The 22246-nt window shown below is 40.9% G+C and overlaps 1 protein-coding gene across 10 annotated transcripts in view; it reads right to left on the bottom strand.

The window, feature by feature from the left end:
• LOC148878641 (DENN (AEX-3) domain-containing protein) overlaps window positions 1–22246 on the bottom strand; it is a 167624-nt gene that overhangs the window by 40914 nt on the left and 104464 nt on the right. For 3 of the 10 annotated variants that reach the window (XR_016103269.1, XM_088957752.1, XM_088957760.1), the window contains exons 16-17: window positions 16643–16723; window positions 3202–3336 (exon numbers count right to left, since the gene is read on the bottom strand). The exons of 2 other annotated variants lie outside the window; for them this stretch is intronic. Coding sequence is in view for 6 of the 8 variants with exons in the window: in XM_088957752.1 (XP_088813878.1) it covers window positions 3202–3336; window positions 16643–16723 (216 nt within the window). In the remaining 2 variants the exon portion in view is untranslated. Of the gene's footprint in view, window positions 1–3201; window positions 3337–16205; window positions 16473–16579; window positions 16724–22246 lie in introns of those variants that run through there. 5 more of the 10 variants (XR_016103270.1, XM_088957786.1, XM_088957776.1 and 2 more) reach the window with 3 other exon arrangements.

Genomic DNA, 22246 nt, shown 5'->3' with positions numbered 1-22246 from the left:
TGCAACAGTAATCTTGCTCTTCCCAGGGGTTAACTTATATGGAGTAAAGTGTGAAGGCATACTAGTCATATGCCTTAGGGTCAACAGTCCATGGGCTGGAGGTGGAACAAGCAAGTGCAGTACCCATGTTAGCATATGCACTGGATGGATTACTAGAACTAGATGAGGAGGATGCCATACTCTTTTCCAAGCGCAATAGAAGACTCCAAAGTTTATCCATCATGTCAAAGGAGTCATAAGAGGGAATGGCCACATTAGAAGACTGATCCTCGTTACCAACTATGGCCAAATGAGCATCTCCTTCCCTTCCAATTTTAAATTTGTCCAATTTCAAGTGAGGACTGAGTTTCCAACATCTTTCCTTAGTATGCCTCATCTTTTTGCAATATTCATAGATGACATCATCAAACTTCTTCGTAGTAGGATGCTTACTACCACTTGGCTTGGGCTTAGAGGACATAAAGGCAGAGTGCTCAATCACAGAGGGTTGCATCATGGCTGCCCTTCTACTTTCTTCCCCTTGCACGTAAGCAGTAGCCAGACAGACAATGCCCGTACTCAGAATATGTTGCCTAGTGAAATCAAAGAGATTGTAGAGAGGAGAAATACATAGCCACTGTTCTCTCCCCCTGACGCATACTACAAGCTTATCTCCTAAGTTGATATATAGTATTGTTAACCTGTGAGTAAGTGGGGACAACCCTGTCCCAAATATCTATAGCAGTCGAAAGGAAGATGTAGTTACAGGGAACATGAGGTTGCATTCAACAGCCCAGCCAAGACATTACCAGTAAGTTAACTTGTTCCCACTTTGCAAACTTAGGGCCATCAAATTTTCAACTTCACCTCCTTGCTTGTAATGAATCCCAACTTACCTCTCCTTGTGATAGTAAGTTTAGCTGATTGGGACCACACCAAAAAAGTTGGTCCAACTTTTACAATGATTATCATACCATTGGAAACACCAACATTTCTAGGAAACACACTGGAACCCATCTATACATCCTTTAGTGATTCCATACCTAACAAACAACTATCTTGACAACCAATGAGCACCCCAACACCGAATCGAAATACAAACAAACCCAAAAGAAAGTGTCAAACTCAGTTAAAGGCTAGAAAAGGGGCCAAAAAGCTGGCTGGTGGTAAAATAAAGGGAGAAGAAAACTCCAAAATTTTTTTTAAGGTTTAGAAAAATACGGAACCACTTCCTGTCATTCCCAAAATATTAAAACAACCTAGAAAATTCATAGAGGCATCAAACTACAATGAGACTTATACCAAAATTCATCTAAAATCAATAGAGAAAGACTCTTCCAAGCCCTTCTAGTTGCTCTGATACCAAGTTGCAATATCTGGGGTTTTATTGAGAAAGAAAAAAAGAAGAGGATAGGAGAAGAGAAGAGAAGAAGAGAAAAAGGGAGTTACAAATGGAGTGTTACACAATGTATGCCCTTAGCTCCAATCGAATTGATGTACAAATACATTTATTCTAAATGATTAAAAGTACATTATTGTTTCATGTTGATATTGGTATGTTTCTATGAATTTACCCCTTAAACTGGACACTGTGTGTTTGGGTGAAACACTTACCCTGGACCATTTTTCAGTTATGTCCTAGACCTTGGAGATTGATGGGCAAAACTAGAAAGTTACACATAACCCCTAGACTTGATTATGGTACTACATTAGGTGTCGGATTGGGTTGTCTTTGATATGCCAATCAGTGAGATCCTTTGTGGGTCAAAACCAGGGTATGTTGGGGCAGTCTGAGAATTCACTTACGTGGGTGATCATAGTGATAGGATCGGCCCCTTTGTCTGACAAAATGAATGATCGGGTTTTTCACTCTCTCTTATGGAAACCTAAACTGTCGGCAGTGCATTTCAACTGTGTTTGAGATTTGGTTTTGCAAAATATATTTTTATGATATATATATATCATGTCTTATGAAAAGTGTTTGCAAAAAGGTTTTAATTTTCGGGTTCCACCCGAGTAGAGAGTGTGACACTGCACCTTGTAGCCAAGGGAGAGGTCCTTCCCTGTCGGGTAGTGTTTGATAATTATGGGCTGAGAGGTTAAGTGTAAGAGACCATTAATGGATGATTACCTAATGGGCTTTATTTTACTTAAATCCATTATCCTTGGGTCTTCATAGGATGGCTGGACTCAAGGATCATTTAAGTGTAAATGTTGGGCCCATTTTGAGCCCATAGTGATGTGCTAAGGGGTTCACTGCGTTTAGTAGTGAATTCGGCCAGGCCAAACCCATGTGGGCTTATGTGAGGTCATTGTGGGGTCCCACACCATACAAATCAAACCTAAATTGGCCAAGCAACACTCTTGGGTCGTGAGCCATATAGTTGATGTGCCTAAGGCCCATAATTAATATGATTAATTAAGATGCCACATGATAGCTTAAGTTGTCATGTGACATGGGGCGAATTTGGGTTTGGAAATGGGTATGGAGCACCCATCCTCTTAAGAGGATAAGACTTGTCTCTCAATAGAGTCCAAATCCAAATAAAGATTTGGATAATCTCCTAATTTGATTAGGAGAAGTGCTCCATAAAGAGATAAAAGAAGAAGAGGGCGAGCTGGTCTAGAACACCTGTCAATTTCTGATCTCTCTCTTCTTCTTTTGTCTCCCAAGAAACCCTAGTTCGATTACAGTTTTTGGGACTGATAGAGATTAGTTCTCTCTGATTAAGAAAAAATCAGAGAAATTTTCGTGCTCACCTGCGCAGTTTGATCCAAGCAGTTGGATTGCGGTTTTGCTGAACCGACTTCAAGATCAAGCTGCGCTATCTTCAGTGGAAGCTAGTTTTAGGAATGGATTTGGGCATGAACTTCCACCTTGGGATCTACACTTGTGGTATCCGTACCAGGTATACATCTCCTCTTTGTTTGGTTTCAAATCTGGTCTAGTTCAGTGCAAGACCGATCCTAGAAAAATGCAGTTTTTCGAAACTTGGGGAATACGATTCTTGGAAGGACCCAGAATTTTTGAAATTTCACCCAGCCATCTGGCATGGTTCGACCATCCATATGATGGATTCTAAATCTTCCATCATGGAGAAGAGAGAGTTACAAGAAATCCCTCATATGGGCACCCAAATACAAAAGAACAAAAAGAGAAGAATACCCTTGCACCCAAAAAGTTCAACACATTATAAATATTTATATAAAGAAGAGTCTGACCTGCACTTCATTGCACTTATATACAGGGTGTTTTTTAGCAATAACGTTTTCACATGATAATCTCGCATGGATTGGTCCTAGTTCAGCAATGAGTTCTTTACGACGTGGAAGTGGGGGCAAGTAACACATCTTTACCTGCATGGTTAAATGAAAATGATAGGAAAGTAAGAAATTTCCAAATTAGAATAAGAGATCAATAACATAAAAGAGTCCTGAGTAGTTCATTATGTTAACAAAATCATCAAATGCATTTTTTAAGCCTTTTCCATGCTTGTGGAAAGATTAGATCATGCACTTTGCATGTACTGTTATTAATAACCCTATCCTCAATAGAAAGTCAATAGATATCTTTCCATGCTTGTGGAAAGATGGAAAGATATTCTCATTAAAGAATAACTTTCTCAATCAAAGAATTTCCATTTAAGTTTCAAACGACCTTCTCAATCAAAATCAATATCACTGCAAAAATTGTCTAAGTTCCAATACATAAAATAATACAAAAGAGGTAGTTATCCATGCTGTATACAGTGGTCTAGATTATTATATAATTGGTTGTCATGATTTTTGTTGAGTGTTGTTTTATTGTTAAAAGCTGGCTTATTGTTAGCTAGGGTGTTTATGTCATTGTACTCAAGCTATTAAGGAGGTGCCTAATTAGGGCTAAATCTGTAATGTATCTTCATCATATAAATGCCATTTACTAGGGTTTGTGTGAACCAGTTTAGACACACCCTATTTCCATCTTTCTCTCTTCTTCCTCCTTCATCTTCATGCTCTTTTCTCTCAACATTTTATTGTTTTAATAAGATGGCAACTCAAATATCACAAGTTGGTACCAAATCCAGGTTGGATCATCACCTGTTTTGATTATTAAATAGTCTTCTTATCATTCGATTAGTTGCATTTCTTGGTGTTTTCCTTTTTACTTTCCTTATCTTCTTTTTTGTTTATAGATTATCTCCTTTGTTTATTAATAAGGTTTTGTGTGCCAGTCCGGCCCAGGCACTGGTGATGGCGATCAAGATCAGATCCATGGGTTGTGGGCTACTTAGTGAAATGGGTAGTTGTTAGGTCCATTAGAAGATCCATTGCTGGAGTCAAAGTTGTCATTAATATCATTTTTATGTCTAGTTTAGTAGTTTGACAATGCATTTAATAATCTTATGTCTTATAAGTTGTTGGAGACATAGTAAGTTGTGACTGTATTAATAGGTGAGCTCCTATTTAAGTATTATTATTGTTGTTAACGAAATCTTACAGTCCAGCACTTGATTTATTGGACTGTCATTTCTAGTTTCTACAATTGTTGTTTTCAACTTTGCATCTCCTGTTGCCCAACTATGCTTTCTTGTGGGTGCCATTTCTCTCTCAGTTTCTGCATCAGAATTCAGAAACTGCCTGGTTTTTACATTAAAGACCTGCTGCAACTCTATTTCACCTTCTGAACCATTGATGGTTCTTTGGAGAATCTATGATTATACCAAATTCAGGCTCTGGGATTGAAGCAATTACAGGTGCAGGTTCTGCCAAGTAAACTCTTCACCAGCTAATAGTCAAGTGCATGATGAACCAGAGAGGCAGAAGTCGAGGCAAGCAAGGCCTACCAAATCAAGTTGAAATGCTGGAGGATCAACTAAGAGTTTTAATTCAGCAGATGAGTTGAATGGCTAATCATGTGGATTCTCATTATAAGGAAGAAGATGAAAATTCTGATGGAAGTGAATCCAGCTATGCTCCACCTCCTCTTCTCCAAAATCATCAAACCATGGGTTTCAAGGTTCAGCTTGAAATCCCAGAATATCATGGCAGCCACCAGGGAGATGATTTCATGAATTGGTTGGATGCTGTGGAGAGAATATTTGATTTACCAATAAGTTCCTGAAGAGAAGGTAAAAGTCGTGGCCATGAAGCTGAAAGATGATGCTTCAGCTTGATGGGAATAGACCAAGGCTACAAGAGAAAGATGGGGAAAATCTAAGGTGAGAACTTGGGAAAAGATTAAGAGTTTGACGTTTCTCCTCATTGATTATGTGCAAACCTTGTTCAGAAACCTTCAAATGTTACAGCAAGGTAATTGATCTGTTGAAGAGTTTAGGCAATTAGTTGCTTGTGATAATCTAGCTGAAACTGAGGATCAGCTAGTTGCAAGGTTTGTTGTATATCCAATCTACACTTTGGGAGAGGCCTGTAGACAGGCTAACCTTATTGAAGTCAGGTTAAGACAAGGGGTAGCAGGTGTATCTTTTAGATGATTGGAAGGTATTGGTTCATCTTCAAACAAAACAAAAGTGTGAAAAACTATAACCAAAAGCCCAAAACAACAACAAAGAAGATCCCAACAAATCATGACAATTATGTCCATGGGGATGGGAGAGCGAAGACCTTAAATTGCAAGGTTAGCAAGGTGCTTCAAATGTAATTAATGGGGCCATATTTCATCTGATTGTAGAAAGAATAATCTAAATACATATGACCATGAAGATGAAGATAAGCCAGAAGCTGATTATGAGGCTAATACTCTCAAAGTTCAGCCAATGAGGAAGAAGGGGGAGAAGATGATAATTATGAAGACGGGCAAGAAACCCTAACCTTGCAGAAGATTCTCCTTTCTCCAAGGGCTACACCAGTTGAGGGCAACAACATTTTCTACTCCACCTGTACCATTAATGGAAAGGTGTGTGGAGTAGTTATTGATGGTGGGAGCTGCAAGAATGTAGTCTCAAAGAAGGTAGCAGACATGCTTCAACTAAAGACAGAAGCATCCCCATCCTTACAAGCTGTCTTGGTTCAAAAAAGGCAATGAGGTAACTGTTTCCTCTAAATGTCTTGTTTCATTTACTATGGTAAAGAATTACAAAGACAGTGTATGGTGTGATGTGGTTCATGGCACGGATGCTTGCCACTTGATATTAGGTTGACCATGGCTATTTGATTGCAAGTTCCTTCATGATGACTATCTAAACATATACACTTTTTCACAAAGATAACTATAATGTTTGTTTAAGGCCTATGAAGAAAAGGGTGTGTGCCAAATCTATTAGGACAGTAAATATAGCCCTCATGACCCATGCTGAATTTCTAGAAGACACCAAGGAGGATCACATGTTTTTCTTACTACATGGAAAGAAGGACCAAGCTATGTTCTCACCATTTAGCCCATTGAAACACTTGCTAGAAGAATATAAGGAGTTGTTTCCTGATGAACTACCACCAGGACTACCTTCTATGAGGAATGCATAGCACCGTATTTATTTGGTACCAGACTCCAGCCTCCCAAACAAGGCTGCATATCATGAGCTATGAGTGCTAAAGAACACGAGGAGTGGTTAGTTGGGGCTAAAATCTTTTCAAAATTGACCACCGAAGTGGTTATCACCAGATTCGAATCAGACTTGCTGATGAAAGGAAAACAACTTTCAAAACTCGTGAAAGGCTGTATGAATTGCTGGTTATGCCCTTTGGACTCTCTAATGCACCTAGCTCATTTGTTCGAGTTATGAATCAGGTGCTATGTTTATATGTTGGGAAGTTTGTTGTGGTTTATTTTGATGCATATTGGTTTACAGTCCAGAATTAGCTGTCCATGAGCAATACCTCAGAACTATCTTTGATACACTTGGAAAAGGAGCAGCTATATGCTAATCCAAAGAACTGCTCTTTTGCTACTACAGAAGTGATACTTATGGGGTATATTGTAAGTGTTGATGGAATTTGTGTTAATGATGAGAAGGCTAAAGCTATTCAAGAATGGTCCACTCCATTTAGTGTACATGATTTACAAAGTTTCCTTGGATTGGCATCATTTTATTGTTGATTCATTAGAAATTTTGACACTCTTTCAGCTCCACTAGTAGATTGTTTTAAACAGAAGAATTTGACATGGAATCAAGCAACACAAAAAAAGTTTTGAAGACATCAAAAGAAGCTGACTGAAGCACCGGTTCTTGCACTACCAGATTTTGAGAAGATCTTTCAAGTTGACTGTGATGCATCCCATGTGGGTGCTAGATCTGTATTAAGTCAGGAAGGTAGAGCAATAGCATTTTATAGTGAAAAGTTAAATGCTGCCAAGCTGAGGTATGCCACATATGGTATAGAGTTCTACTCTATTGTGCAAGCCCAGGGATTAGTGGCATTGTTTGATACAACATGAATTCATTCTTTATTCAGACCATGAGGCCTTAAAGCATCTTAATAGTCAACAAAAGCTAAGCCAGCAATATGCCAAATGGGTTGCTTTCTTGCAAGAGTTTACCTTTTGCCTTAAACACAAGGTAATGCATTCAATAGAAGAATTGACTTGCTCACTTCTATGAGGGATAAAATAATTGGTTTTAACATTTCACAAAACTAATATGTAGGTGATAAAGATTTTGGATAGATTTGAAGAATGGATGGCATCACGGCTATTATGAATTTCATGACAAGTTCTGTTTCATGGTAGCAGGATGTGCATATCAGATGCATCCTTGAGAAAGTTACTTTTATCAGAAACAGATGCAGGGTCTCTAGCTGGTTATGAAGGGCAAGACAAGACCATTGGCTTGCTGGTGGATCACTAGTATAGGGCAAGAATGTAAAGAGATGTGGCTTCATCAAACAAACAATGAGATATCCAAAAACTTCATCAAACAATGTGCCACACGTCAAATGGTGAAAGGCTAGCAACAGAATATTGGACTTTACATGCCTTCACCAGTCCCTGAAGCTCCTTGTGAAGACATTAGTATGGCCTTTGTACTTGGATTGCCACGTGCACAAAGGGGACATGATTCAGTCTTCGTTGTTGTGCACAAGGTTTAAAATGTCAGTGTTGGTGGAAATATTGTCCAAATACAGGAAACATGTCAAAAATGATGGAAACAACATATGGAAATATTGTAAAAATAGATATGGTGGAAACATTGTGAAATGTATCAAAGTATAGAATGTTATTTATGTAATGATAAGATGCATAGCTAGACCATTTAAAATTATATCTTGTTCCAAACCATCAAAACTACATGATAGAGTGAATTCAATCAAAATTTAAACTCGTAGAAAGAAGCAAATGATTCTAAGAGATCAACCAAATAATTTATTATACAATAAATAATAAGATATAACTTTATGTTTAAAAAGAATTTCAAGCTGACTCAAAAGTGGTAATCATGCCCATCAGGTGGGCAATAACATTGCTACTCCACATATCTAAAATATTATTTCCAACTTATGTTATACTAGAAGTTCAGGACTGTTATCAGTCTTGAACCCTAATGAATCTCAGGATCGAAGATAAGCAGAAAGAAAGAGGAGAGAAGAGAAAGAGGGAGAAGAAGCAGTAGAACACAAGGGTTGAAAGGAGGAGCAGAAGCTTCATGTTCTGCCGTCGCCACTTTAATTAATATTTATAGGTTATGCTCATTACATGGAAAGGACAGATCTGCCCTTAGTCTTTGCATAACAAATAGAGTAAAACAAAGACTGAAATAAATAACTGAAACAACTAAATGACCAATAGCTAACCCTAGGCAGACTAGAATATCTTCTACCCTACGAACACAGTGGGACCGTAGCTGTGGGGCCCACTTCAGTGTTCTCTACACTCCCCCTCAAGTTGGGAATAAATGTTTATCATTCCCAACTTGGATAGATCTGCCTCTAGCTTCTTCCGTGATACAGCTTTAGTGAGGATATCTGCCAGTTGCATATTGGAGGTGATGTATGGGAGACATACTTCTTGTGATGAGACCCTCTCTCGTACAAAGTGTCGATCAACTTCAATATGTTTAGTCCTGTCATGCTGCACTGGGTTGTGTGCTACATTAATAACCGCTTGATTATCACAATACAGCATCAGGGGCTTCTCATACTCAACACCCAACTCCTAAAGTAGTGATCTCAGCCAAAGAATTTCAGCCACTCCATTAGCCATTGACCTATACTCAGCTTCAGCACTGGATCGAGAGACAACACTTTGTTTCTTACTCCGCCAAGAAACCAGGTTACCTCCCACAAGAGCACAATATCCAGAGGTAGACCTTCTGTCATCAACACTCCCAGCCCAATCAGCATCTGTATAGACTTCCACCTTCATGTGGTCATTGTTCTTGAACAGTATACCTCTACCCGGGCATCTCTTCAAATATGCTAGTATTCTTTCTGCTGCTAGAAGGTGTGTGGTTCTAGGAGAATGCATGTACTGACTGATAACACTAACGGCATAACTGATGTTTGGTCGGGTAAGGCATAGATATAGGAGCTTTCCCACTAACCGCTGGAACATAACTTTGTCTTCAAGCAGCTCCCCACTCTCTGCATTAATCCTGTGGTTCTGTTCAATAGGTGTATCTGCAGGTTTGACACCTAGCTTTCCAGTTTCAGCCAAGAGATCAAACACATATTTCCTCTGAGAGACAAAGATCCCCTGCTTAGATCTAGCAACCTCAATACCCAAAAAATACCATAGTGTACCCAGATTTTTCACCTCAAACTCTTGATGAAGAAGCTGTTTGAGGGACTCAATCTCATGGTTGTCGTTTCCTGTGACCACAATATCATCAACATAAACTGCAAGTAGTGTCAGTGACGACTCCACCCTCTTGATGAATAATGTATGATCTGACTGGACCTGTACATAACCGAACTTCCCAAGGGCTAGTCTGAATCTATCGAACCAAGCTCTAGGTGACTGCTTCAAACCATACAAAGCCCTATTGAGCCGACAAACTTTCTTACCTGCCTCTGTATCATAGAATCCAGGAGGCAACTGCATGTAGACCTCTTCCTGCAAGTCGCCGTTCAGGAAAACATTCTTAACATCCATTTGGTACAAAGGCCAAGTGTAGCTTGCTGCATGAGATAATAGAACCCAAACGGTGGTCATCTTGGCTACCGGGGCAAATGTCTCCAAGTAATCTATACCATAAGTTTGAGTGAACCCCTTTGCAACTAGCCGAGCTTTGTACCTCTCAATGGAACCATCCGCATTATGCTTCACAGTAAATACCCACCTGCATCCAACTGGTTTCTTTCCTTTGGGCAAGTCAACTAGCTCCCAGGTATTATTTTTCAACAGGGCATCCATTTCAACTTGCATTGCACCTCTCCACTCCGGGACTGATAGGGCTTCTTGCACTGTTCTCGGAATAGGGACATCAGCAACAGAGGTGAGATAGGACCAGTAGGAGGGAGATAGGCGATCATAGGACAAAAACTGGGAGATGCAGTGGGCTGTAGATGTGGTGCAATGCCGTTTTCCTTTATGGAGGGCAATGGGAAGGTCAAGGTCATCTGCAGAGGGTGAGGTAGCAACAATGGAAGGAGTCTCTGTGGGCCCTGGGACTGTAATATCTGGACTTGGAGCCGCAGAAGAGATTGTAGCTGGCTGGGACTGCTGATGACCAGGATCAATCTGCCTGCATCGCCTATGGTAGACTCTCAACTCCCGATCCCTTTGACCACCCTCGCTACTACAGCCCTCATCATCAACTGGAATAGGTAAGGGAACAGCCCCAAAGGTATTAACCCTGTCCTCACTGCACTCCTCCTCCCCCTAAAGAAAAAGACCCAAATCTCCACGCTCACTACTCTCCCCCTGAGGAGAGACCCGAGAATAGTAGGGTGTCTCCTCAAAGAAAGTGACATCCATGGATACAAACTTCTTCCCTGAGACAGGATCATAACAACAATAACCCTTTTGAGTTTGTGCATAACCAAGAAAGATGCATTTGGAGGCCTTGGGTTGAAACTTGGAGTGATTGGGACCAAGAAGCTGAACAAAACAGGTACAACCAAATGTCTTGAGGGGAATAGTGAACAACTCCTCATTGGGGTATAGAAGGGAAAAAGGAGGTTTCATATCAAGAACCCGAGAAGGAATCCGATTAATAAGATATACCACCGTAAGGATAGCATCACCCCAGAAGCGAATAGGGACATTGGAGGTAAACATAATACTTCTAGCCACCTCCAAGATGTGCCTATTCTTTCTCTCTGCAAACCCATTCTGCTGAGGGAGGACACATGCTCTGGTGGATAACCCCATGATTAAGGAGGTACGATGCCAATGGCTTAGCAATGTATTCCTTTGCATTATCAGATCTAAGTACTTTTATCCTGGCATCAAATTGTGTTAGGATCATTTGGTGGAAGTTTTGGGTCAGGACAGGCACCTCATCTCGTGATCGCATAAGATAAACCCATGAAAAACGGGTGTGGTCATCAACAAATAGCAAAAAATACCTGTACCCCCCCATAGAAGGAATGTGATATGGCCCCCAAACATCAGTATGCACAATATCAAAAGAACTATTACTCCTTTTATTACTCAATGAATAAGAGTTTCTATAATGTTTAGCCAACTCACAACTTTCACACTTCAACTGAGATGACTCAACAGACTCAAACAAGTAGGAAACAGACTCTTCAAGGACCGAAAAGATAAATGACCCAATCGGTTATGCCACAACAAAACCGGACTCACAACTTGAGAAACAAGTAACTTCTTATCCACTGACTCTTCCCGACGAGAACTCTCCCCGAGCAGATAGATCCCATTCGTCTCACAGCCAGTCCCAATCACCTTCTTCGTCTCCATGTCCTGAAAAACACATCGGTCAGGAAAGAAAGTTACTGAGCAGTTCAAATGTTTGGTAATGCTACTGACGGAAAGGAGGTTAGTATCTAGTTTAGGAACATGCAAGACAGAGGACAAGGATATAGTATCTGACAGTTTGATGTCACCCTTGCCAGAAATAGGGACAAGAGAGCCATCAGCTATAGATAATTTATCCCTACCAGAAGATAAGTGATAAGTAGTAAACAGAGAGGGCAAGCTGGTCATATGGTCAGATGCACCTGAATCTATTACCCAACATGGTTCAGTAGTACCTGGAGCGGAGGCATGGTAGGCTGAGGCTCGAGTACCTGAGTGTGCAAAGGCCGATGTAGCTGGAGTTGATGATGACTGCGGTAACTGAGCTGAACTGCCAACTTCCTTCTCCAATTGTATTAGAGTTGCCCGAACTGCAGCTAAGGTCTCTAATGGTGTGCCTCTCGTGCCAGATGAGGATGCTGAATCAGTAGTCGTAGCCACATGAGCATTACTCCTTTTATTTCTCAACTTTGCCGGGACCAAATGTGGATGCAGCTTCCAACATGTTTCTTTTGTATGCTTAGGTTTCTTGCAATGCTCACACACCACATCCCTTTTATCTTCCTTCTTTCTGTCCCTCTCTGAATCACCCTCTGTTTTGGGTTTGACAGCTACCAAGGCAGGTGTAAGCGGCTGAGGTTGCATCATGGCTTTCCTCCTGGTCTCTTCACTGTGCACTAAGGAGTATGCCTGAGAGAGGGTCACACTATCTCTGGTCAAGATCTGCTGCCTCACAATATCATATTCTGAATTCAGTCCTGCCAGAAACTCAAACACTCTGTTTGTCTCAATGTGCTTTCTATGTATCTGAGCATCTTTGGGACTCTCCCACTCAAGAGTCTCTAAGTGATCAATCTCATGCCACAGGGACTGCAAGTTAGAGAAATAGACTGACACCGGTTTCTCTCCTTGTTTAAGGGCATTCACCTCACATTTCAACTCATATGCTCTGGCAACATTAAGGGGTTGGGAATAAGTCTCTTTCATCACATTCCATATCTCCTGGGCTGTCTTTGCCCATAAGTAATTTCGGCTGATATGGGGCTGCATTGAATTACAGAGCCATGTCATAACCAAGTAGTTTTCTTGGACCCACTTGGTATATGTAGGGTCTCCCTTGGAAGGTTCTGCTACATCTCCCAAGAGATACCCTACTTTGCCCCTTCCCCCAATAGCCATCATGGCTGATTGGGCCCATTCCAAGTAGTTTGATCCATCAAACTTTACGGTTGTAATCTGAAAACCTGTCTCAGAACCACCACCATAACTGCTGTTCCCAAAACTGCCTTTTGCCTGATTCTTAAGCTCCATTTCAGTCAAGAACCAGAAGTATCAAAGATTATGGTTACTACAGTCAAAACCAACACTAGAATTCCCAACAACAGTCACGAAATCAGTAGAGAACCAATCTGTACTCACGATAGATGTGCATGAAATATATATAAGACTGATCTGAAATCAATAACCACACACAACAGCAACAGTCCGAACTGTTTTCACCCCTTCAAAAGTGTTTGAAACCCCAAAATAAGACTGAAACACAGTTTGAAGGGCAATCTGATATGCTGAAGCCAATTCGAGGTTTTAATCAGTCCTAAGAGCCTTACGGATAAGGTTTGTATTAGGGTTAATATGAAACCCTAAAACTGATCAATGTTGAGGAGAATTCTAGGGTTTGCCGCAGGAATAAGATCACAAGTTCCAGCCTAATACTAGGGTTTGCCGTAGGGATAGGACAAAACCCTAGAGAAACCCTAGAGAATAGAGAGATAAAACCCTAGAGTAGTTCTGCCACCCTTACTGGATAGGTCCAACCTATCTTTTCTGATGTTACTTCTCTCAAAAAGTAAAAAACTTACAGTAGAATGCAGTTCGCTGCCTACCAAGGTTACCCGAACCCTAGCCTTCCCTGATTCTTCCTGATCACCAACTTGCTACAACTGTGATACTTCTTCAAACAGCTGCTAATCCTCTGGAGATCTCCAAGAACCAGTCAACGAACTCTGCTTTCTCAGTCTTCCAGCCTTAGATGGTTCTCACGTGGTCGGCTGGACTAGACTCACATGAGAGAACTTGGCTCTGATACCAACTAGAAGTCAGGACTGTTATCAGTCTTGAACCCTAATGAATCTCAGGATCGAAGATAAGCAGAAAGAAAGAGGAGAGAAGAGAAAGAGGGAGAAGAAGCAGTAGAACACAAGGGTTGAAAGGAGCAGAAGCTTCATGTTCTGCCACCGCCACTTTAATTAATATTTATAGGTTATGCTCATTACATGGAAAGGAACAGATTTGCCCTTAGTCTTTACATAACAAATAGAGTAAAACAAAGACTGAAATAAATAACAACTGAAACAACTAAATGACCAATAGCTAACCCTAGGCAGACTAGAATATCTTCTACCGTACGAACACAGTGGGACCGTAGCTGTGGGGCCCACTTCAGTGTTCTCTACAATTATAAAACTATTTCTTGTGGTCCACACAAAACTAGTGGCTTTCATTGAGGAATATGTCAATTCTAGAAATATTTCATGTTGGTATCATGGAAATGGAAATATGTTGTGGAAATATTAGGAAATCTATGGGCAATTTAAACCATGGTGGACGGGTTCTCTTGTCAACAGACCTAGGAATAAGTGTTTGGATCTCATCGTGGCCTTTGTGAAGATGTCAGCAACTTGCATGTCAGAGGAAAAGAGAGATAGAGTTTGCAAGAAACAGGTCACGGAAAAAGTGGCAGTCCACCTCAATATGCTTTGTCCTTTCATGAAAGGTAGGATTAGAGGCAATCTTAATAGCACTACTATTATTCGCATACAAAAGAATGGGCGTAGGAGAGGAATGACCCAACTCCTGAAATAAAGACTGAAGCCAAACAACTTCACTACAAACAAATGACATTGCCCTGTACTATGCTTCCGTAGAGGACTTGGAAACAATCTATTGTTTCTTGCATTTCCACGAAATTAGAGAGTCACCCATGAAGACATACCACCCGGTAGTGGAGCGGCGTGTGTCATGGCATCCAATTCAATCTGCATCAGCATAGGCCTTCAATTGGAGAGAAGAAGATGAAAAGAAGAAAAGGCCCTGTGATAAAGAGCCTCGAATATAACGAATGATTCGATGCACTGCAGTCAAATGAGGTTGGCGAGGTGCAGAGACAAACTGACTAACTTGAATTGCATGTGAGATGTCAGGATGAGTCATGGTCAGATAGATGAGAGACACTACAAGTTGTTGATAGAGGGAAGCATCAGGAAGTAGGGAGCCTTCTATTTGGATAATTTGACATTCAGATCCAAGGGAGTATGAACTTGTTTATCATCAGTGAGGTTGGCCAACTTAACAAGATTAGAGGCATACTTGTGTTGGCCAACAAAATAACCTCAGGAGCTCCGTTGAACATCAAGTCCCAAGAAATGGTTAAGAGGGCCGAGATCCTTCATGTGAAAGGAACTGTGGAGAAGAGACTTGAGGTCCTCAATTCCTTCTATATCATCTCTAGTCAACAATATGTCATCCACATATAGTAAGAGAATGGTAAGGCCCTGGGGTCTTTTCCGAACAAAGAGAGAGTAGTCCGATGCACTTTAGCTATATCCGGCTTGCACGACAACATCTCTGAATTTTTCAAACCAAGCTTGAGGGGCTTTCTTGAGCCCATAGAGGGACTTCTTTAGCCGACAGGCGAGGGAGGGATCGCTACAGTACCCTGGAGGAGGTTTCATATATACCGTTTCTTTTAGATGCCTATGTAAAAAGGCATTTTTCACATCCAATTGAAAGATCGTCCAAGAGTGAGCAGCAGAGAGGGCTAAAAGAACATGGACTGTAGTAATCTTGGCCATTGGAGCAAAAGTCTCTTCGTAGTCAATGCCATACTCTTGCATATATCATTGTGCCATAAGCCTAGCTTTGTAACGATCTAGAGTCCCATCAAATTTTAGCTTGATGGAATAGACCCATTTGCTCTCAATAATAAAGCCATCTGAAGGTGTTGGGACAAGGTCCCATGTGTCATTCTCATGCAAGGCTTGAATCCATGGCTTCTTGCCATTGAGGGCTGCTACTAGCCTGCTTGTAAGAACAGGGAATATCTGTAGAGGTCAAAACAGCAGAGGAGCTATGGTTTGAAGGAAAACCATAGCGGTCAGGTGGTCTAGAGAGACGAGTAGAATGGCGTAAAGGTACAGGAGGAAAAATTGAGGAATCTAAAACTGGGGCATCACTTATAGGGTTGTCTGTGATGGGCGAGGGATCTGGACCAAGAGGAAGAGGGGTCGTAGGCGTAGGAGCTGGACCACGAACCCGCTTGCGAGTGAAGACTAGAATTCCTTCTCAACAGTAGATGGAGTATCTTGTGGTTCAAAGTCATGCAAAACTAAAACAGAGGATGCATATAACTTGGCAATTCCTGAAAAAAAAAGGAGATATGCTCAAGAAAAATCACATTTCGAGAAATACGAATACGGCATGTTGAGCGTAAGGTTTGCACATTCGCTTGGAAATGAATTCGAACCATGTTATGAAACAACCTAAAGGTTGGAAAAACTTCTGATTTGTGTTTGAGAAAGTATATCCAAGTGTACCTGGTACAATCATCAATGAATAGCACAAAATAATTGTATCCCATCTGAGAAACAACAGAAGAAGTCCAAACATCACTATGAATAATTTCAAAAGGCGAAGTAGCATGTTCAACTCGATGAGTGAATGGTATTTATGTCACAAATCCTATACATAGTTTCTTTGACTCAAAACAGGACTCAATGTAGAAGAGCTCAAATAAGTAGAGGATGATACTGATGGAGATTTCTTAAACTCCAATGCAAACAAGCGGCCCATCCTATGCCCCTTCCCTTTCACCTTCCCAATGCATTGGTCCTGAATCAAACAACCATTAGAGAAAAAGGTTAGAGCGTGACCTTCATCAACTAATTGACCAACTGAAATAAGGTTGGCAGTAAGTTTAGAAACAAGGAAAGTTTTAGCAAGGGATAAGGAATTTGAGGGGGGAAAGTTTGATACACAAATCAACACTCCTGTTAGAGCTAGCCAAATAAGGGTAGATTAGTCATTTTATTTCTGTTAAGTTATGTGTTTATGTGGCAGTTTTAATAGACTTCCTGTCCCATACTTAAGTGGGAGCAGTTTAGTCTTTGTACTACTAATTAGAGGCTAATCCATATTAGGGTCGATTGATAGGCTTGAGGCTATCATGTTCGACTGTTCTCTTCTTCTTCTTTTTCTTCTGCTGCTGCTGCTCTTCTCTTGGTTCGAACTACTGTAGCTACAGGACAAACATGGTATTAGAGCAGGACGTTGCTCTCTAAATCTCCTCCCCTGCTCCTCTCTGTTCGTGACCTCATTTTTTTTTCTTTCTTCTTTCTAGGCTGAAAATGAAGAACACAAAATCGACCTAGGTCTGAGAACACTTCAGTCCTTCTTCCTCTGCGCAGAACTTGACTGTTTTTCAAGAAAAAAAACAACTTCAAAAGTGGATGTTCGACTAAAGCTCTCCATCGGAGGTTGGTTACTTTTTTTTTTGTGTTGTTGGTATTTCTGGGTTGAAAGCCTTCAAAATCTGCTTGGACTAATCAGAACTTAGAGAACTAGGTTGTTTGTAGCCTTGGTTCTTGGAAAAAGGTCCAAGAACAGGCTGTGTTTACAGTGGCCGAATGGTGTAAGGGTATGTTTGACCCTTTAATGTGGGTCTGTAGTTGTTTTGAAGCCTTTGTTGGTCACAAGTGACCTGAATTGAATGACAGGTTACTGCAGTGGCAGTAGTTGATGTTTTCTATGGACTTGTAGTGCCCTCTGAAAAGGTCAGACAGATTGTACCATGTGTGACAGCTATGGTTGTGTGGTGGTGCTTGTGATGCTCAATCTTTATTGAGCAGCTTCAAGAGGGCTTGTATGTGGTCAGTGAGTTGCTGAATTAATGTCAGTGTGATTCATGGTTTTGTGAAATCAGTAGTGGTGTGAACAAGAACAAAAGTTGGTGTACCTATCAATTGTGTTTGGGGACGGCTGTAGTGTGGGACATCTGTGTGTTTGGGGACTAATGGATTGTGACTGGTTGTGAACAGTGGTGATTGGTTGTGACTGGTTATGAGTCTATCATCTGTGTTTGGGGACTGCTGTAGTGTCTGGAACATCAAACTCCTGACAGCAGTACTTAGTTGGGGACTGGGAATTCAGATTAGAAGCAGCATTGGAAGAGCATCATGGCAGCAACTGGAGATGGTTGTAGTGATCAGAAACCTAGTGTGGTGATTCCCTCTGACTATCTAGGTGTGCAGATGACTTCAAAACTTAATGGTGAGAACTATGTACCATGGGCCAAGCCAATGGAAGTTTTTCTCAAGGCAAAGAGGAAAGTGAAGCATGTGAAGGAAGATAAACCACCAGTTGACTCTTTAGGGTTTGATGACTGGGAACAGGAAGATGCCCAAATCATGACATGGTTATGGAATAGTATGGAACCCAAAATAAGTGCCAACTTTATGTTCTTAGATACAGCTAAGGACATAATGGGAACATGCCAAGAAGCTTTATTCTGGGCAGGATAATACTACAAGGGTATATCAGCTCTATCAGGAGTATTTCGATCTACAACAAGGGAATAAAACCCTAGAAGAGTACTATGCCAGTATGAAGAACCTCAGAAATGAACTCAATGTCTATCATCCCCTCACTCCAGATGTTAAGGTTCAGCAACAACAGAGGGAACAACTAGATGTCACTAGGTTCTTAGTGGGGTTGAAATCAGAATATGAACCAGTTAGGGCCCAAATATTGGGAGGCTCTACTCTTCCTACACTTGAGGAAGTTTTTGCACGACTCCATAGGATTTCTTTGGGACCTACAGAGAATCCTACACAGTCTGACAGATCAGCATTTGTGATAGCCAGAGTAGGTAGACGTGGTACTAGAGGGGGAGGGCATGCCTCCCGAGGAGGTCGTGGTGGTTCCATATTTGGCCATGGTGGTGGTCGTGACTCAGGGGGAGGCCATGGTAAAGGAAAAAGTAACTCTACAAGGAAGTGTACCCATTGTGGCAGGGACAGACATTCGGTGAATTTCTGTTATGATCTCCATGGCCCTCCTTCTACATGGGCCAATCATGCAGTAGCTGGTGGGGTTGATGTCAGTGATAACCAACAGGCAGATCTAACACCTTCCACATCTACATCTGTTTCCAGGAAGGTGATGGTGAGTGTCGTGATGAGTATGAGAAATTCCTCCATGCTACTCCACAGCATACTACAACCACCCTTGCCCACTCAGGTATAGCTTGTCTGGCATCCAAACCCTCTCCCTGGATTATTGACTCTGGAGCCTCTGATCACATGACGGGACTCTATGTGTGTTTTCTTCCCTTTCTAAAACTTCCACATCTCAAACTGTTACCCTTGCCAATGGTTCCTCTTCTCCCATCTGTGGTGTTGGTAATGTTGACACGGCTTCTCTTTCTTTATCATCTGTTCTATGTCCCTAAGTTTCCATTCAATCTTATGTCTGTTAGTAAATTAACCAAGACTCTTAACTGCTCTATTACATTTTCCCTTCCTTTTGTGTTTTTTAGGATCTCAAGACGGGGAAGAAGATTGGTGGGGGGCATGATGTTGTTGGATTGTATTACCTTGACAGTGGTGGATCGTCAGTTGTACTTCAGACTTCACTCACTCTACAGTGGCATTGTCGACTAGAACATCCATCCTCTCAAGGCACTCAAGATACTGGTTCTGATTAAAATAGAGTCTTATAATGAGGTCCGATTAAAATAGAGTCTTATAATGGTTACAAGTATTTGGTCACTTTTATTGATGATTGTTCAAGGATGACATGGATTTATTTATTGTGAGGGAGAAGGTCCTTACTGAAGAGATAAGCACAGAACATGTGGGCTCAGGTGATCAATGGGTAGATTTGTTTACAGAAGGCTTAAGCTCAGGGACAGTGAACTATATATGTAACAAGCTGGGATTATACGACATATATTCTCCAGCTTGAGGGGGAGTGTTAGAGAGAGCTGAATAAGGGTAGATTAGTCATTTTATTTCTGTTATGTGCTTATGTGGCAGTTTTAATAAAGACTTCCTCTCCCATACTTAAGTGGGGGCAAATTAGTCTTAGTACTACTAATTAGAGGCTAATTCATATTAGGGTCAACTGATAGGGTTGAGGCTATCATGTTCGATTGTTCTCTTCTTCTTCTTCTTCTTCTTCTGCTCTTCTCCTGGTTCGAACTATTGTAGCTACAGGACAGACAACTCCCAATAATGTCAAGTTTCTCACCATTAGCGGTGACAATATGTCCATGGTTGGTCTTAGATAGTTTGTTTGAAGGTTCACGATAGGCCCCAATCATATGATTTGTAGCACTGGAATCAATTATCCAAAAGTGAGAAGGAGAAGAGCAATAACCAGAGAACTCACCAGATAGGCTGATAGCAGAAAAGGTAGATGAGATGGCAGAGGATACCAGTTGTTGTATCTCTTCTTTATTCATGGAAGTAGAGGATTCTCCCTTGGCAATAGGGGTATCGGACATTCGTCCTTCAGATGCCTGATAAGCTCATAGCTGATTCTTCTTCATGGGTCCCTTGAGTGGATGAACTGGGCAATCTGGAATGATATGTCCATGTTGTTTGCAACATGTGTAGACATTCTTTTTTTTTGGCAATGAGAGGCTATATGTCCATATCCTTCACATTCATAGCATTGAGTTTTAGAAGGGTCTTTTCCACTAGATTTTTTATTCCCTCGTGCAAGAAAAACAGTATCAAACCCTGAATCAGGATGTTTCCCTTCTATGTTTGCAGTAGTTAGGAGTCTGATTTCTTCCCTCAACAACTCTCTCATCACATAGTCTAAGTCTAGAAGAGTTCTTCTACTCAAAATATTTGACCTAATTATTTCATACTTAGGTCTCAACCTCATGAGAAACCGGTTAACTTTCCTATTTTCAAAATGCTTCTGCAAATACTTGACACATTCAACGGGATCAGAAGGTTCAATATGAACAAGTTCACATTTAGCCTAGAGATCAATAAAGCCTAAATAGTATTCTTGTATCTTTTTGTCCCCCTGACAATAGGCAAAAATTTTAGATTCAATCTAGTATTGCCGTGACATATTGGACTGATGATATACCTTTTTCAAATAGGCATACATCTCATAGGCAGTCTTCACTCTTCTCATGGGAACACTAATGTGAGGCACAATGGAGCTCAAAATCCAGGAGACTAACTTTCCATTGTCTAGCTTCCATTGTGTATAGGCTTTACTATCAGTCTCAGCCCCATCAGGTTTACATATAGTCCCAATCAAGTATCCTTCAAGATCCTTTCCCTCAACATAGAAATCTAAAAGGAACTTCCACATATTGTAGTTAGTTCCATCAAATTTTACAGGGAGAAAGTCAAACTTTTCAGCCATCATAAATGAGTTAAATAAAAAAACCCAGAATAGCAACATTGATGTTGGTAATGCACTCAAATCAGCAATGAACAAGGCAGAAAATTACTTCAGCCGAACACAGTATTCTTAAAAAAAAAAAGTAAAATGAGGGCTATAACATGAAATGCAGACAAATCCAAGGAAACTTCAGCAAGAACCTTTATAGAAGAATAAAAAATCCTCCCATAAACACCATAGAATTAAGGCAGCACAAACTAGGGTTCCAAGGACTGATAACCAAGAGAAGAAATACCCTAGGGCAACACAAAACTAGGGTTCCAAGGATTGATAACAGTCGATTATGACAATAGTATGATGCACCAACCTGAAATGAGAAGTTTTCTGGATCAGCTTGAAGAGAGAACCTGATGTCTGTTGAAGTTCCCACGTCAAAACATGAGAAAACCAAAGAAGACAGGTTTGAAACTGTTCGAGTTCACAGAACAGGGGTATTTTGGTCATTTGGGTGCATCTGTGTGAAAGTGAAAGGTCTGTTTTATTCATGTCTAAGTTGTGTGTCCCAACACTTATGAGGGGCAATATTGACTTTCTTGTAACCAAGCTTATGTGAGATAAACGCAAGTGGGTCAACTAGAGAGGACAGATTTTCCTCATCTGGCCGAACCCTTCTCCTCCTTCTTCTCTTCTTCTTCCTTCTCTTCTTCTTTTCTTTAACCTAGAATCCAATAGGGATTTTACATGGTACCAGAGCAGTAAAACCTAGTTCTCTTTTCCTCTTTTTTCTTTTTTTCCTCACTATTTTTCTTCTTCCTGGGTTAGCCGCCAACCAGTCCAGCCTTCTTCGATTTTCTTCTAGCCTGAGTTGCAGCTTGTCAAGAGGCCAAAAAGGAGTGGTCGTTTTGTGGTTTTGGAGGTGAGTATGTCTCCAGTTACTGTGGTGGTGGTCGTTGAAGTGGTGTACTAGAAAGCCCTCCATTCTGT

Source organism: Nelumbo lutea, chromosome 1 (genome assembly GCF_056320005.1).
Source record: "Nelumbo lutea isolate HS-2025 chromosome 1, American lotus-T2T, whole genome shotgun sequence".
In the NCBI taxonomy this organism is placed as follows: Eukaryota; Viridiplantae; Streptophyta; class Magnoliopsida; order Proteales; family Nelumbonaceae; genus Nelumbo; species Nelumbo lutea.
The sequence above is the reverse complement of the archived record's forward strand: the minus strand, read 5'-3'. Positions and strand labels throughout refer to the sequence as shown.